The following is an 18499-nucleotide window of genomic DNA, read 5'->3' as shown; positions in this document are numbered from 1 at the left end:
AGGTACCACTATGTGCTGTGGCCTCAGAGAATGGGAAGGACACTTACAGGGGTTGAATGTGCTGATGTTGTCTCCCAGGTGTTTTGGGGGAAATGCTCCTGGAAACAGCTTCCCTCAGGGGGAACGATGGACAGCAGATCCTGTCCCAGCACCACAAACAAGGAAGGTGCCAGCTGCTGGACAGAGCGGAGGCATGAGCAGGGCCCTGTGCTCACACACTAAATGTGTTGGAATCCTAACACATTAGGTGTGCTTCATCCACCTCTGCTTCCTGGAGCATAGGCTGAATTCAAATAGCCTATGACACAATACTGATGTTTCCGAAGGAATCTAAAAATCTTGGACTTTCTTTTAAAATGGGAAAGATAAAATTAGACACCCAAAATCTTGCTTCTGGTCTGGAGACTTGGATTCCAGGCTGGTGAGGAGCATCAGAGCCTTTTGGTGGATTTTGAGGTAGGGTTTCACTCTGTAGCCCAGGCTGACCTCAAGCTCTCAGCAAGTCTCCTGCCTCTTGGATTGCAACCTTAAGCCACCATGTCCAACTCCAGGGAACATCAATGTAAAACTTCAGTTTTATTCCAGGTGTGTGTGTGCACGCAGGCGTGTGTGTGTGTGTGTGTGTGTGTGTGTGTGTGTGTGTGTATTCGCACACACGTGTTTGCATGCGCAACTGATTCATAAGCACAAGGTATATCCATTTCCGATCACTGGGCTTATCCAGGAATCTATAAACAGAAGTCTCTGATGGCAGATAAGTAGCCTATCCCTATGTCAGCCTATGTGGGCTGACACCCACACAGCAGGTATTTCTGGGTGTGGGTATCCCTGGCATTAGAGAACTTTGGTTAAAGATGGAAGTACTCAAAGATCAGAACAGAGAAAATTAAGTCCCGTTCACCTGGCCTCTGACTTCCCAGCCACTCTCCTCTCGGTCTTACCTCTTGACTGAACCAATGGGTGATCTGCCCCCTTTCCCTTGAAATGGAGTTGGTAAGGAGGACAGTCTGGGAGCTGCAGCCTGGGCTGAGGGTTTTTTTCTAAGACTGTTCCTCTAGGGAAGGGAGATGTGGCCCACACCCTCTGGCTTTCAAGTGTGCTGGGCTTCCTCTGCTGGGTGACTCTGTGATGACTAACGGTGGTGGCAGGAGTGTATGGGTATGCTCAGAACCTCAGGTTTCAGAGTTACAGTTGCAGTGTGACCCCTAAGTATGACCTGAACATGGGCCCAGAGCCACAGCCCTCCTAGCCTGCCACACTGTATAAGCATCTAGGAAAAGCTGTCTGCAAAAGAAGGGCCACTGCCCTCCTCAGGGCTCGCCCACGTGTTTCTGGACTGTGAAGACTTTGAGATCCAGAACTCCATGACCTCTTTGGTTTTGGGGGCACTGGTAGCTGCTAGGTGTGAGCCTGCAATAGGTCTCTGGATGGGAATGCCAGTGCTCAGGGCCATTTGTTCAGACTCTGTTTGTTCATACTCAAGTCCCCTCCCACGGGGCCACCTTTACAATAACACCTCTTTATTACCTTGACAACCACTGTTCTCCAGTGCCTCTAACTGGAGTCCTCATGTTCCTGCCTTTGGGTCCCATGGATGCTACCCAGCCCTCCCCCAGCTCTCACGTCCATTCACGGGCAGACTTGCTATGGTTTCTCTCAGCTGTCTTTCAACTGATGGGTGACTTAAAAGGAGTTACCTGTCCCTCTGGGCCTCAGTTTCCCAAATTGTATTAACAGCATCCCCTAACCCCCAACACATACACCATGTCCTCGTTGTTTTGAGTTAAGCAAGCTAAGAACACTTGGCCAACTCTGGGCATCTGGCCTTTGGTCCTGTCATAGACACAGAGGGGCATTCCATTAGAACTCCTTAAGCTCCAGAAGGGACAGAGCCCTCCCTCTCTGGGTGCCCAGGGGACATCAGGGGCCAGCAAGGCCCAGTAAGGCCCAACTCACAGCTCTATTCAAATGTCCCCCTGGGCTCCTGAGGTTGTTTCCATCCTGTACTTGACAGGAAGGTGTCTGTCTATCAACAGCTGCTCCTGGCCCAGGCTCCCCAGGACTCTGGTACCACCCAGTAGAACCCCACCTGCTCCTCAGTTGAGACCCCAGGACTGCTAAGTCTGTCCACAGCCTGAGCCTGTACTGCCAAGCCAAATCTCCCATCAGGCCTCTGGGTGTATTCACCCAGGCCCTCGGGCTCCCAGCCCCAGGCTAGGACAGGCCAGGGCAATCCCTCAAGCTGGGCTCTCCACTCTAGCCCCAAGCTAGAGCCCCAGGCATTGGACAGCTATGTTCCCTCTAGCCTAGAAAGGGACCTTGAGGGATCTTGGGGTAGGGGTGGGGGGACAGGAAGAGAAAAAAGCTCTTTGGTCTTTGGTCCCTGCTGGGAGTGCCCCGCCCCCACCCAGGCCCTGGGAAATTTTGTTTTTTTAAACCAAATTTATCGGGGTGACTCTCCCTCCCAACACACACACACACACACACACACACACACACACACACAGCCGGTATAGAGATGTCTGTGATCTGCTGGGTCTAGCCCCAGGGACAATGATATGGTAGAGGGGACCTCTGTACTGGGTTCCCCAACCAGGTGACTGGATCCACCCTGCCCCCTATCCATTCCCAGGGCGCTGGGAGGGTATGAGAGACCAGATCAAGGTAGACAATTTCTGGGTTGGGTCTGGGTGGCATGTGCCAGCTGTGCTGGGCTAGAGACCTAAGCACTGCAGGCAGGTGGAGTCTCAGGACTCGAGCCCCACCGGGTGGCAGCACAGTGGTCTCGAGCATCCTGGTGGCCACCTGATCCTTACCCTTGACTCCCACTCCCATCCACTCTGCTGCTCCCGGCTAAGGACCTGGAAAGGAGGGTCTCACCCAGGATTGGGCTGTATGCTCAGGAGACTGAGAACTCCCGCGCCCCCGGCCGGGCACTGTGGAGACTCTGGGATACTCTCTAGGGATCCCAGGAACAGCAAAGTCTTTGAGGGACAATTTTGGGACCCCGGGGACACTACAAACCCCGAGTTGGGCGCTGTGTACATTCTGGGGACCCCAGTCAGTGTACTGTGAAGATCTCAGGGACACTTTGGGTACTTTGGGGACACTCTGTAAACCTCAGGTCCAGTGCTGCGGAGACTTTGAGGACACCACAGACCTCAGAACACTCTGTAGACCCCTGGCAATGCTCAGCAGAGACCCAGGAACACTCTGGGGACCCCGGGCAGAGCATTGAGGGGGATCTCAGGGACGTGCAAACTCTGGGCCGGGCTCTGCAAAGACCCCAGGGACACTCTGGGGACCCCGGGCGCTGCGTTCCGCTAGCGGGAGGACGCGCAGAGTATAGTCAGTCGCGTGCACTTGGTCCCGGCAGCAGCGCGTTCCCGGGCCGCACGTGCGTGGGTGGGAACCCCCCCAAAAGCCTTGCGCGTTGTGGAGAGGTCGCCCGTGGCCGCGCCCGAACTCACCGTGCCCTCGGACGGCAGGTAGCCCAGGTCCTCGATGGCGCAGATGTTCACGATGTGGACGCTGCGGTCCTCCGCCGGGAGCGTCGAGTACTTCTCGGGGACCCTCATGGTGGCCTCGCGCTCCCCATCCACGGCCCCGGTGGCGTCTGCAACGGAGAAGCGGTGCTGGCCTGGCGCGGACGGGACGTGGCCGCTCCCTCCTCCCTCGCGACCTCCCGGGCGCTGCCGCCACCTGGCCCGTCCCGAGGGCGCCCGCGCGCCGTGAACTTGGCCGCGCGCCGGCTCCGCCTTAAAGATATAAGCGCAGGGGCGGCGGCCACGCGGGTCAGATTTTCCGTAGAAATTTAAACACAGGAAGAAAGGATTCCGAGTTTTATTTTTATCCGGGGTCAGAGCCTGTTTAGAGTTTTGTTTTTTAAATTTTGAGGGTGGAAAGGATTCTTACTCGAAGGGAAAGTGACCCAGACCACGCCTTAAAAAATAAGGTCCCGGAGCTAACTTTGCAGTCTCCTCTCTAAGGAGGTGACAGATTAATCACAATGCCCTCACCTGGGACCCCTCCTGAGTTTCTCCAGGTGTCCACACCTGTGTAGACCTCCTCCCCCACCATCATCTCCCACCTACTGTAGCTCCCACCTGTGAGCTTTTAGACAATCTCCTCCACAGGGGAGAGAGTGGATGTCAGCTAATGAACTCGTGCCCGCCAGGAGAGAATGCTGCCCAGTTGGTTGGTGGAGTTTTGTTTTCTCTCAAGAACTGCAAAGCACCCTGACCTGATCCTCCAAGGCCAGATGCATCTCCTGCAGTGGCTAGAAGCCAGTGCTTTCAGCCCTCTCACCCCAGGACCTAGCAGGGTCTCTGCACACAGTAGGTGTTTTTAAGTCTCCCTTCCGGAGGAGCAGGAGGAAGGAGAGAAAAGGAGGAGTAGAAAAAGGAAGAGGAGGAGGAGGAGGAGGAGGAGGAGGAGGAGGAGGAGGAGGAAGAGGAGAAGGAAGAAGAAGAGGAAGAGGAGGAAAAGGAGGAGGGAGAAGAGGAGAAGGAGTCAGGCTCCAGGAGCAGCTGCTGTCCTGATTGAGTCTGCAGGGGGCCACACTTGCTACCTGCCCTGTAAGGGTGGCTTCTCTTTCCTCTGCCTCTCTGGTGGGCATCAGAGCCATTGTCCCCAGGACACCCTCCTGGGCTCTCCAAGCCTCCTCTCTCACTGGCCTCAGATCCTGCCTGAACCTCAGCTGCAGCACTTGCACTCGGCACCTTGTCTGGTGGGTTACCAGCTTCCCACAGCTGACACTCCCACCAGCTGGTCCTGGCAGCTGCATGGCAACACCAAGGCCCTCAGAAGTCACCATGGAAAGTCACCAACATCAACACAGCCTCTGGTGATTCCCAGGCAGTATCTAGAGCGGTGGAATGGGCAGGAGAGACAGGAGGTGTTGGGCTGCAGCTCCAGACACCCAACCCAAGGAACCAAGCAGTACCTTCTCAGGCTCACAGACTGAGACCTTCCCTTGCTGTGTATGCTTAGCCATGTGACTGCCATCTTGTCACTGTCTTGACTACCCCTTCTCTGCCAGTCATATGCCCCCGCTTAGTCTAAGCCTTTGAACTTGGAGATGTTTTGAGAAGGCTACTGGGTCCTTGAGCTACTCACTCCCATAAGTGCCAAGTACCCTTAAAGTGGGACTTAAGAAATGCATTAAGTTGGCCAAATCCCAGCAGCAAACAGCTCTCCTCCCCCCTCCACTGTGCCAGGGGACTGGGCTGGAAAGACATACAGTCACACACCGGATTATGTAACTTCATACTGTTGTTGATAAACAACTGGCATTGTGTAACCAGAGCACACCCTCCTCCTAAATTTATGTTCAGGTATCAGGGATCTCCCAGGAACCAACAAAGTATATTTTTTTTCTTTTAAAAGAAAAAAATATAATTGACCAGAGCCAGGGATGTGACCCGATTGTAGAATACTTAGAGTGTGTGATATACTCCATGGAACTTTAGTGCTATGCTAAAAATAAAATGTGCACACACATGTGCATATGTACATGTATGACAAGAAGCTCTGGTGTTCTCATGAGTTTGGGAAGTGACATTTTCCCTCTAACCTGGAGGGGCTTCTAGGGCAGGTGTGGCCTCCTGGCCTTGTTCCCAAAGCCCCTGGAAGCTTCCAGGTGGGGGACCATCTCTAGACATGGCAGCTGGTATAGAAGCTGAGCTGAGCCTCTTCTTTCAGGGTTTGGCCTGGTTCTGTGCTCTGCCTTGGCCAGGAGTTGACACCTACTTGCTTGGAAGACTGCATTTTCTCCAATTCCACTCTCTGCTTCTTCGGGTTACCCCCTCTCCAAGGCTTCTGAGTGTGCACTTCAGGGATGACCCAGCAAGGGCAGAAAGGACATAGAGTGGCCCACACACAGTGCGAGTCTGGGGGATGGATGGGCTGGAAAGAATCCTGAGATAGCTGATGCTGCCCATCAACTTGATAGGTTCTAGAATCACCCAGGAGATAGACCACTGGGCATGCCTTGGACACAGCTTAGGTTGGGTTACTAGAGGTGGGAAGACTTGCTTTGAATGTGGGGACACCATTCCATGGGCTGGGGTCCCAAAGTGAATGAAAGGAGAGAGCAAGTGGAGCACCCGTGTTCATCCCCCTGCTTCCTGACTATGGATATAACATGACCATCCTCATGTTCCTGCCTCGTGCTTTCCCACAATGGATTGTACCTCAAACTGTAAACCAGAGAAACCCTTCCTCCCTTAAGTTGTGTTTTATCAGAACAATGAGACAAGTAGCTACTACAGGACACATGCTGTCCCCAGATCCCCACAGTCCAGGCCCAGAGTTCTTGGGTCTTGAAATCTTGTGGACCACCACCAACACCATCAACAACAAAGAATTAGACCAACAAGGGGGACTGTCTCCCTTTGGAGTAGCAAAGTAGAAACAGGTCTTGTCCATTGCAGACTGCAGCAGATTTCATCACACCATACCCCAAGGGCCAGCTTCTGTCACTGAGACTAATCCCCTCATTAATTAGTAATTATGGCCTTCCTGGCTAGCTGCAGGGTGCTCTTTACGATGGGACTCCTGCCTTTTTGAATCACCCTGACTGGTGTTTGATGCCAGGAACCAACAGACATCTGTGTCTTTGCTGACATTTCTAGCTCTGGGTGTGTGTAGGGGATAAGGTGGGGTAGGGGGTGAGTAGGAAGTGAGAGGAGGGAGGAGAGGACCTGCCTTGTGCAAGGCTTGGAAGGAAGCCTTTCCCATGGCATTTTGTCTTGGTCTCTTTGACTTTGCCCACACAGAAGGAGTCTCTTGCCCTCTGTCCTGCCCTGCACCACAAGTGGGAGCACATAGCCATTTGTAGCTCAGAAAGAGGAGCAATAAGCTTTTATAAAGTCAGACACAAAGAGGGCTTCTGCACCAGAGAGAGGTGATGCCTGGTCACAAAGACCCTGGGCTCAACGAAAAACCCAACTCCTTGTAACTGTCTGCAAGGCCTCACCATGTCTTAGTCTCTGATTTTTGGTAGAATGTACTTTTGGATGTCTCTGTGAGGTGGTTATAATAGAGCTATGTTTTCTCAATTGAAACATTTCTTCTTCTTCAGGAGTTCCTTAAAGATTTAGAAAGTAAAGGAAACTCATGAGACTTAGGAAGATACTAAAATTTACAGGACTCACAAGGCCCTTCTCCAGAGTTATACAAGCAGAACAGTGGCTGGGAAGAGGTAATTTGCATGCAAGTCATATAGGAGATTCAGGGATGCTGCTTCCTGAGATGTCACTCATGCTGTGGTGAGATTTTCAATGTTGCAACCTCCTCTGAGTCACCATGCTCCTATTTAAGTATCTCCGCACATATAGTCTTCTAAATAACCCCAATAAACTTATTGGTCTACTGAATTAGACTCTGGTAGTTTCTTTGGTATGTTGCCAGTGCTCTATCTAGGGTAAATGGGCATTTGCTCATATCTTCCCAGGAGAAATTACACAAAAGCATTTCCAGAGACGCTGGATCCTGAGGGTTTACACCTAATCAGTGAATCAATGGCTTGATGGGTTTATAATCTGATGGAGTGACTAGGAGACAGTGAGAGGTAGTAGGCTGGGCCTAGATAGAAGAAGTAGGCCATGGAGGAGCGGATGTCCTTGGGGTTAGACTTGGCCTTAGCCCCTTCACAGACTCTTTCTTTGCATTTTGTCTGTTGTGATGTGAGTCCTTCTGCTCAAGCACACCCTGCCCAACATGATGGACACCTCTGATGTGATTAGCTTAAATAGACAGTCTGTCCCTTTAAATTGTTCTCAGGTAATTTGGTAACAAGGATGCAAAGGTAACTAAAATACCTCCCCACCTCGTGACATTTGGGATGGGACCATTCTTTGACCCCAGGACCATCTTATGTCTTTGGTTACCTCTACCCCTAGAAGCCAGTAGCACTTCCTCCTGTTGGCTCCTCTGTGACATCTGAAAATGGTCTCAAGACCTTGCTAGACATCCCTGAGGTGCCCTTAGGTTGGCCAGCGTTCTGAGGTCACTCTTGCTGGGCAGACCACATGTATCACTGGCCTGATAGCCAATGCACTTGGCTTAAAGGTCAGGCAGGAGAGTAAAGCTGGTTCTCATCAGGGTCTGCTGACCCCTGCTGAGAGGCCTGTGTGTGCTCACGTGCAGGTGTTGGAGGTTGGGCAGACAGCCTCTCCTCCCTGTAGAGTTCTGCATTAAGAGACATCTAAGGGATAGGAATGAGGCTGCTGTTGGTAGAGGGGTTTACCCAGCGTGCCAAAGCCCTGAATATATATATATGTTGTGCATGTGTGCTCAGTTGTCCACCAAGTCCAGAAAAGGGCATTGGATCAACCTGGTCCAGAGGTATAGGAGGTTGTGAGCTGCCTAGTGTGGGTGCTAGGGACAGAACTCAGGCCTTCCATAAGAGCAGTAAGAGTTCTTAACCACTGAGCCATCTCTCCAGCCCTCATCCTTAAACCTAGACCACTGCACTTCAAAAAAAAAAATCCACCTTAAAATTCTATTTACCAAAGGAAATTCTTTGGGTTAGCATGATAACTAGGCAGATACAGCCACTTACAGTTAGGCCAGCTGACCTAAGTTCAATCCAGAAACCCACAAGGTAGGAGAAGAGAACTGACTACTACAAATTGTCCTCTGACTTTCACATTCATGTGTGCGACTCTCTCTCTCTCTCTCTCACTGAATCAGTGGTTCTCAACCTTCCTAATGCTGTGACCTTTCATACAGTTTCTCATGTAGTGGTGACTTCCAACTATAAAATTATTTTCATTGCTACTTCATAACTGTAATTTTGCTACTGTTATGAATCGTAATGTAAATATCTGATATGCAGGATATCTGATTGTGACCCCTGTGGAAGGATTATTTGACCCCCCCCCCAAAGGGGTCTTGAGTCACAAGTTGAGAATCACTGTACTAAATAAATAAATGTACAAAAAGAAAAGAAAAGAAAGAAAGAAAGAAAGAAAGAAAGAAAGAAAGAAAGAAAGAAAGAAAGAAAGAAGAGAAGGGGGGGTCTTAAGAACTGCTGGTGACTCACAGCAGCCTGAGGGTAGGGACAGGAACGAGGGAAAAATGAGCCACACATGAGTCAGGGCTGGTGGTATCTCATGGAAGGGCCAGACAGACCCAAATAAAGTAGATGACATGGTCTGCTGACAGGGACTTCAGTGTAGAAAGATCTAGAGGAGGCTGTTGCTAAGGGAGATGGGATGTCAATCATTTCCTTCCCTCTCATGACATCAGCGCCCAGCAGAGCTGCCCAGCTGCCAGAACCACCAGACCTGGAATGCAGCCAAAGCTGGGAGCCCAGTGTGAGGGGATTCCCAGTGTGAGGGGATTCCCAGTGTGAGGGGATTCCCAGTGTGAGGGGATTCCCAGTGTGAGGGGATTGTGTGGTTCCTTCAGAGCCTGCAGAGCCTATGGGACTGTCAACTTCAGGGGAAGGTTCAGTCTCTCCTTGTGTCTGGCTCATTCCAATCCTTGGGAACTCACACACACACACACACACACACACACACACACACACACACCACACACACACACAAAAAAAAAACCTTTGAAAACATGCCCAGGCTAGGCTAGGACTCGCCAGTCTCCTATGGCCTCCTCCCGGAAGCCTTTCTTGTGGGGCTGGGGACATTGACTCAGCTCAGCTCCACCAGCCCTGGCTCCCTCTTCCCAGGCGTCTGAGCTGGCTGCTGCCCTAGCAGGCCCGGTCACAGGCATTCTGCGAGCTAGAGTTTGGCACCCTGTGTGATTTCTCCATTTGTGCTTATTTATTTAACAAGCTGTCTTATTCAAGCTGGCCCTAAGCTGAGCTCTTTACAAATATTAACTTGTGGTCTTACCCTGATTGTGGCTATCTGTGAGTAGATTCACACCCTGCCCCTCCTGGGGCCTTGCAAGGGAGGAGCCATGAAAGGTTCAGGGCCAGAATTACCCTCTTTCTTCATGCTAGGATAAGGTGGGAAACAGGCTGATCTCCATTTTGGCAAGACAGTGACATCAGAAGCCCTGCCTGGGCACTAGGGTGAACTTCACCACCATGAACACAGGTGCCCTAGACTCCAGCCAGGTGACCCTCAGAGCCTCAATGATAGATTCTAGGCTTCCTCCCCAGATAAAAAGAGCAGCTGCTCCCTAGCCTGTCCTGAACTTCCACGAACGCCGATCTCACAGGCCGGGAGCAGGTCTCCAGGATGGAGGCAGAAATGAGCCTGGGCTCCCACTGACAAGGCCACAAGCCCTTCCCACCCAATGCCAGGGCATCAGGACCTCTAAGTACCAAGGACCTCACTCTCTTGACAGAACATTCTGAACATGGAGGACTCAGTTACTGGGTCTGTGCTTCCCAACAGGACTGTGGAAGTTCTGCTTTCAGATACTCTGGCAGTCACATTCGTGGAGTAAAAATAAACAGGTCAAAGAAACGACTCATTTCATGCAGCCCATTAGATTAAAAAAAATTAAATTTCAACCTGTTATCAACAAGCACTCGTGGACAGAATCGGTTTTTTTTCCTGGTTTCTCTTTTCTTACAGATTGGAAATGTGCTGGCTGCCTCAACTCTCAGAGCATCTTTGGTTTAGAAAGCCATGTTTCCTAGGACTTCAGGCCACGTGTGGCCAGAAACCACCTAAGCTGGTACCCTTCCCTGATTGTTCAAAGAAGACTAGGCATGTGGCCTTCTAGTCTGTTCTTCATGGTCCTAGGTTTCCTAAGGTTTCAGCTGTGAACTCAACTGAGGTTATTCAGCTTATCAAAGAGAAAGCATCTGATTCAGAAATGCCCTTTTGCATGGCCTGTGGGTATATTTGGGAGCCTTTTATTAATTAATCAGATTTTAATCTAGGCCACATGGATGTAAGAAAGCCACCTTTGCCTAGAGGCTGGATGCAGGAGCATCCCTGACATCTGTTGACAGAGAGTTCTTTCATTACAAAGTCTACCTGTTGGCCCAGCTGCAGAAGTTCAAGGCTCACATAGGATGTAGGTGCCTCCAGGTAGCTCCAGTGTACACTGTCTTGCCTCTATAACAGGGTAGGGGCTGGTGTAGACTCCCTATCCCCAACATGGACTGTGAAGTCTCATCTGGCTACTCAACCTGGGTGGGAGTCAGAGTGGAGTGGGCCCACAGAAAGTTGTCACAGGCTTCAGAGAGAGAGGTATCCATTTTGTCAACAACTATCACTCACAGATACCTTGGTCAAATATGAACTCCTGGTTCACTCATTCATTCATTCATTCATTCATTCACCCACTCTCTCAACTACACACTCACTCAGGGGTCTCAAGCCTCGAAGCCAAAATTCCATCTGCTTTATAAATGGACCTGGGAAGTCATTTAACTGTCCTCCAACGTCACATCTGAGGCTTTGGTCTCATTATGCCATACGGAGCCCTCCTGGTCCCTAAGCATTGTGATCTGTGCTTTCCTCAGTCTTTGCTTGCTTTACTTTAAGACAGGCTCTGAGTAAGTTGCTCAGGCTAGCCTCCAACTCACTGTGTAAGATGAGCTTAAGACTTCTTACCAAGCCTGGCAGTGTTCCCTCAGGTCCAAGAGAGCAAAGCCCTTTATTGTCATCCCTGGAACCTATGCTCACGTTCCAGCTGGGTCTGGCCTTCTGTAAAATGTCTGCGAGAAGCTAGCCAGGCATGCTGCATAGACCTCAAGTGCTGAGGCAGAGAGTAGAGAGCACTAGGCCTACCTGTGCTACACAGTGTTAGAGGCTAGCCTGGGCAACTTACTCAGACTCTGTCTTAAAGTAAAGAGAGCAAAGATTGGGGAAAGCACAGATGACAGTGCTTTGTGACCAGAGCCCGGCTGCTGGACACCATCTGTCCATAAACCAACCGACAGCTCCATGCCAGTGGAATTCTCCCCAAGGCAGGACAGCTTGTTGTCTTGACATTTTCAGAGAGCCATGGATGCTGCTGGTGGCAGCTGCTATACCCAGGTCATGGTCAGACAGCCCAGTGGCCTTCCCTAGTCCTGGAGGGAGTGGCCTGCTCTTTCTGAGAGAAAAGGCATAGTCCTCTGAGGGGGCAGTCAGTGCACCCATTAAAGCCTTACTGTATGCAGCCATTGTGAAGAGAGGAAAAGAGATGAGTAGAGAGGCTGCAGGGGCCCAGGCAGCTGCAAGACTGAGGGACAGGCTGGGAAGCATGCAGGCAAGACAAGGAAAGGTCAACATGGTTCTGAAGCCTGCAGAGGGTTTCTCAGTGGAGCCTCGAAGTGTCACTGGGAACCAGGACAATGGGGATTCAGACACTCACACTTTATGGGGCAAGACCGGGGGAGGCGAGTACACAGTAGGTGGAACGGTAAAGAACAAGACGGTGTGTGGACCAGGGAGGTGTGGGCCAGGGAAGGGTAGATCAGTGAAGTGTAAACCAGAACAAAGAGTGTGGACTAGTGCCATATGGACTAGTGACATAGGGGTCAGGGCTGTGGGGACAGTCAGGGCCAAGGCAGTGGGGACCAGGTGAGCAAGCTATGCTGTACTCACCTTTGCCAACTGTTACTAAGCAACTTTCCAAGATTCCAGGACCCACAACCCACATGCCAAGCTGGCCCTGAGTGCCGATGACGGTTTAGAGCAGACAGGCATCATCTAAGAGCAAGTTGCACAGCCTAGAAGGTGGGGATGGCAGTTTCCCACGCTGACTGGCTGCCAAGAGTTCTTCACAGGCTTCTGATAGGAGGCTCAGGGAGAAAGAAGGGAAACACTGTTTTTGCATGAACTAAAGGATTATCTGAAGGACTGGGGAGATGGCTCATCTGGTAGTCAGGACATGAGTTTGATCTCCAGCACCACTACAAAAATCGATCATGGCGATTTGATCTTGTAATCACAGGAAGTGGACACAGGTGAAACCCTGGGACTTGCTGGACTTGCATTTGGTTTCAATGAGAGACTGGCATGAAAAAATAAGACAGGTGGCTCTTGGGAAATAACACACAAGGTTGACTTGTGACCTTCATATTCAGGAGTGTGCATGTATGCTTACCTACACAAATATATGCACACGCGCACATGCGTGCGCACACACACATACCCACACACCTGCACACACACACACAAGGTCTGTTTTGAGATGAGAGGCAGAGCTCTCTTTCTGGTGGAGGGTGAGAATGAGAGGCCCTGGGAATAGCCACAGCATACCTGTGTCTGCAGCCCCTTACCTCCTCCCTCCCCCACACCCTGGTTGTTCCCAGCAACCTCTGGGCAATGCTATTCTCTGGCTGTGTGTCCTCAGTGCATAGGGCAACCATCTTTCTGGGATCACTGCAATGTGGCTTCGAAGAGTCAGAAGACAGCTCTGCCTGTTTCTCCCAAACTCTCTACCAGTGCCCAGGGCCATGTAGATTCCTCCTCCAGGAGGAAGAAAAAAAAACAAGGAAGGATTTAGTGGGGTCTCCTAGAATGCTCCTCTGCCTTGTCCAGCTCAGCAGGCCCAGCTCCCTCCACTCCCAGCCTTTGGCCAGGTTCCAAGTTAGTCTCAGCCATGTGTTTTCAAAACCCTTGCGCTGGAACATGAAATGTGAGCAAACCAAGCCAGGACTCGGGGCAGCTTATATGCACGACTGCCAGGGCTCTGAAAGTTCCTTCCCAAGATCAGCCTCCTCCATCTCTTCCTGTTATGCCCCGAAACATCTGTAATGTAGTCCAGAGTTTCTCATTCCCCACTGAGACTGAGATAACAAATGGTCTGAGAATGGGTAGTCTTTTTTTTTGGTTTGGTTTTTCGAGACAGGGTTTCTCTGTGTAGCCCTGGCTGGAACTCACTCTGTAGACCAGGCTAGCCTCGAACTCTTGAACTCAGAAATCCGCCTGCCTCTGCCTTCCAAGTGCTGGGATTAAAGGCATGCGCCACCACCGCCCCGCTAAGAATGGGTAGTCTTGATGTAATTTATACTCAAGTGTAAGTGATGTTCCTCTCTTAGCCATGCCACCACATCAGGTCCACAGACATCTTGGGATTGGAGGAAGTGAAGAAAAGGAAGAAATTCCCACAGCAAAGCAAAGGAAAAAGGAAGAAGGAAGAAGATTGGAGACTAGGAACAAAGAAGTCCTTTCTGACCTGCTAGCCTAGCCTGGCCTGGCCCAGTCCTTCCCTGCTCACTGCCCTGCCCCAGGAGCCAACCATGCCATGGGTGGGGGCTGACACCTGTCTGACAGAGGAGCCACCTAACGTTCACCTCTATCTGAAAGCTCTTTCCAGAACAGCAGAGAGATAGAGAAGAGTTAAGCCGAGATCCACCAGGGGTAGCTGGGGGCCTGAGAAGGCGACTTTTCAGATAAGAATCTGGTCCCTGGGGAACCAACAGAAGGAGAGTGGGGGAATGCTTGCCAGACTCTTCCTGGTATGTGCTGTGCAGAGGCAGGGGGCTGACTGATTTCCAAGGGCAAAGTCCTCCAGACCCCTTCCTCCAGACAGACCCGATACTGTGCACTGAACTCCAGTCCCTTGAGTCAGCCCTAGGTTGTGTTGAAGGGGCAGAGAAGGGCTGGGTTCAGTCCCACCCTCACCCCCACTCCCCCACCCACCACCCACTCCGCGCTGGGAAAGGCCAGAGAACTTCTGCAGCCAGGCCAGCTTTGAACACAAAACAACCACGGTGTGCTGGGAAATAATGGTGTGGGAGGATCCCCAAGTCTGCCCCGGCTTACTCCCAAAGCATTGAAAGTTCTTCTCTTCAGATCAAAGAAAAAGAATGAAATAAGAGAACAGCGTTTAGACAAGACACACTCAGGTATGAGAGTGAGAACAAGAAGCTGCCTGGCTACACCTGCAGGATCCTCTCGTGTCACCTGGTGCCCATGGGGACTGGGACAGGACCTTAATAAAATGAGCAAAACAGACAAAGGCGGAGTGGCAGGCACAGCCAGGTTGGGTTTCTCCAGGACAAAGGCCTCAGAGATGCGGAGACATAGGTGGGTGGGGTCCGAGCCCTGATTCCACAGATTGCTGCAGCTCTTAGGACCTAGTCTCCCCCTTATCATGTAAGCGGACACCCAGAGCACCAGACAGACTGCTCCCTTCCCAGCACAGGGTCCTGACCCTATGGTAAGAGCTCCATTAACAGGAATTTGAGCTTATCTTTAAGAAAAAAAAAATCACTCTGGCTACTAGGTACCAGGCCTCAGTAGGGGAGCCTCATCCTATACTGTCTACACATTCAACACAGATATAAAGTAATATCAGGCCCAATGTCACCCCAGGCTTCTCCATTCTCCTCATGTGACAAGATGCAACTTTTTTTTTTTAATCACCTGACATGGTGGTGAATGCCTTTTGACCTTCCCAGCACTCCAGAGGCAGAGGCAGGTAGATCTCTGTGAGTTCAAGGCTAGCCTGGTCTGCACATCGAGTTCCATGCTAGCCAGGGCCACACAGAGAAACCTTGTCTCAAGATCAGTCACTTAAGAGTCAGAAAAAACACACCAAATAGTGAAGAATCAAGACAAACAATCATAAGGACAGAAGGGACTGAGGGGAGACCCCAGTGTGGGGCATGCCACTTCTACAAACAGAACCAGACTAGACTTCTCAAACCAAAACTAAGGGTGGGAAAGACAGAGCCAATAACAGGCTGGACAGACAGGAAGAAAGCACTGACCAGAAGATGGCTGAAGAGAGAATATTAGCACTGAAAGCTACTGCAGTCCAACAGGAGGCAAGGCAGGAAATCAGGGAGGTGGGATGTCCAGCTGCTGGCCCTGCTGGAGAGAGAGAAGGGGAGGGTGGGCTGCAGGGGTATGAAGAACATGACTCAGAACTGCAGACCTGACACCATGAAGATGCATAGAGTCCTGGGCAGAGAAGCTCGTGGACCCGGAGAATGTATATGGAGGTGTGGTGCAGCCTGGTAGAGGCACGAGAAACTTTGTTCACCCATTCTGAAGAGAATATCTGACTAAAGCAACTCGTGAAAGAAGGACTTACTCCAGCTCAAGGCTTCCATGGTTCTGATGGTGGCAGGAGGGCCCTTGCTGAGTAGTGTGTGTGTGTGTGTGTGTGTGTGTGTTTGTAACAAGGCTTGTCACAGTGGATCAGGAGACACCTTGGGCCAGAATCAGGGCCCTCTAGTCCAGCGGGTTTCAACCTGTATGTTGCAACCCTTTTGAAAACCTTTGTTTCCAAAAATATTTACATTGTGATTTATAACAGTAGCAAAATTTTGAAGTAGCAACAAAAATAATTTTATGGTTAGGGGTCACCACAACATGAGGAACTGTATTAAAGGAACTGCATTAGGAAGGCTGAGAACCACTGGGCTAGCTTCACATTGCTCTCACCTCTGCTAACTGGTACATCACCCTCCAAAGCACTGCCACTCACTGGAGAACAAATGTCTAAAAATGTGAGTCTGAGGTCTGTGTGTTTATGTGTGTGTATGTTGAGTCTCAGGTATGTGTGTGTATTGTGAATCTGAGTTGTATGTATTGTGAATCTGAGATGTGTGTGTGTGTGTGTGTGTGTGTGTGTGTGTGTTTAGTGAGTGAGTCTGAGTGTGTGTGTGTCTCGTGGTGAAGTCAGATCCAAATTATAACCATGGGTGAAGATGGAAACAAGGAGGAAAGGAGGGTTCAACACAGCCAAGGAGAAAGATAACAACTTTGCTACTGTTCCCCAGAAGTTATGGAAGTCAAAGACAACAGGGTGGTGATGACATCATGACACCTGTGTTTGGAGAGACAGGATGCTGCATGACTGCTATAGTTCATCTCAGTTGTCAAGTTGATGAGATATAGAATCACCTGAAAAGGGGCCTCTGGGTATTCCTGAGGGGGTTAGCTTGTGTTAATAGAGGCAGGAGACCTTCCCATTGTGGGTGGCACCATTCCTTAGGCTGGACTAAATAAAAAGACACGGAGAAAAAAAGTTGAGCTCTTGCATATATTCACGATGGTCTCCCGACTGTGGATGTGACATTACAAACTTCCTTGTGTTCTGCTGCTGTGCCCTTCCTGCTCTTCTGGGCTGTACTGTGAACTGTGAGCCAAATAAGCCCTTTCTCATTTAGGTTGCTTTGTCAGAGTGTCTTATCATAATGGGAAAACAGTGATTTAGTCACAATCACAGGAAGCCTTGACCTCACGTTCTCTGGGAACCACAGTCCTGTGTGTGCATGTGTGCACTCATGGACCAAGTCATAAGCAACATGTAGCTATGCATTGCTGAAAGAAAAGAACTGCTGACCTAGACTTCTCTATCTACAGAAGGTGAAATTAAGAAGACTTCAGAAAAATAAACCAGTAGAATTCATCACTAGTACTGAGAGGAATGCAAAAGGGAGATTTTAGATCTAAAATGACTGATGAGCCAGTAAAAGGATTCATGAGTAAAGGTGCTTGCCACCAAGCCTGATAACCTAAGTTTGATACCTGGACCCCACATGGTGGAAGGAGAGAACCAATTCCCACAGCTGTCCTCCACTGTAACTCACACATGGACATAAGTCTATACGTGCGCACGCGCATGCACACACACCACACAAAAGAAAAGATCTGGACGGCAGAATCCCAAGTAAAAGTTTAACTTAAGCCCCAGAAAAATGGAGTGTGCATGGGCAAATCCAAACACTGAGGTCATTCAAAGGCTTCTTTCAGATGTTGAGGCTAAAATGCAAGCACAATTAATGAAAGAATTACACAAATACAGAGGGACAAATGAATTCAACTGCATTTAAAGTTCTCGAAGTGTCCAAAAGTTGTTAAAACACTATTTAAGGATGAAAAAGCCAGGCATGTATATGAAGTTTCTAGATAGACTATCAGTTACTAACCAGCTAGGGGAAAAGAAATTGTAGTTTAAAAATAATCAACTACTCCAAAGGGAATTTGAAAAGCTAGTTGTCTTCTTCTTTCTTTTCTTCCCTCTTTCCTTCTTTTTCTTTATTTTTTTCCTTAAAGAAAAATTGATCTGCCAGGCGGTGGTGGCGCACGCCTTTAATCCCAGCACTTGGGAGGCAGAGGCAGGCGGATTTCTGAGTTTGAGGCCAGCCTGGTCTACAGAGTGAGTTCTAGGACAGCCAGGACTACACAGAGAAACCCTGTCTCGAAAAACCAAAAAAAAAAAAAAAATTGATCCAAATATGGAGACAAATATAAAATAGTTACATAGGGAATATGAGCCCAGATATAGCAATGTTTGTAATAAATATAAATGGATTAGATATTCTAATTAAATGGCAACATTTTTTACAGGAGCTTTTTAGAAGCCTCAGCTGTTCACCATTTACAGACAACACAGTTGAATATAAAGACCAGAACCCAAAAGGTATATGCACCACAGAGATGGATCAAGTTGGTGCAAGCATACCAATATCAAAATAATTAGACTACCACAGTAATATCAAATATAGTAATGTTTACAAGACATAGTTAGCAGAAAGAAATAATTTAAAGTTATGTTTACAGACATTCTTCAGCTTACAGTAGCATTACATCTTTTTATTTTGCTTTAGTTTTATTTTAGA

The 18499-nt window shown here is 49.7% G+C and overlaps 1 protein-coding gene across 3 annotated transcripts in view; it reads right to left on the bottom strand.

The window, feature by feature from the left end:
• Ano1 (anoctamin 1) overlaps nt 1-3611 on the bottom strand; it is a 92084-nt gene extending 88473 nt beyond the window's left edge. Inside the window, exon 1 of one of the 3 annotated variants that reach the window (XM_028770969.1) lies at nt 3471-3611. In XM_028770969.1, coding sequence (XP_028626802.1) covers nt 3471-3578 — 108 coding nt within the window. In that variant the 5' untranslated portion in view covers nt 3579-3611. The remainder of the gene's footprint in view (nt 1-3470) is intronic. The other 2 variants (XM_028770970.1, XM_028770968.1) reach the window with 2 other exon arrangements.
• Nucleotides 3612-18499: the final 14888 nt, after the last annotated feature.

This window comes from Grammomys surdaster, unplaced genomic scaffold, assembly GCF_004785775.1.
Source record: "Grammomys surdaster isolate TR1022 unplaced genomic scaffold, NIH_TR_1.0 205, whole genome shotgun sequence".
Classification (NCBI taxonomy): domain Eukaryota; kingdom Metazoa; phylum Chordata; class Mammalia; order Rodentia; family Muridae; genus Grammomys; species Grammomys surdaster.
Note: the sequence above shows the minus strand (reverse complement) of the source record. Positions and strands in the feature narration are given on the sequence as shown.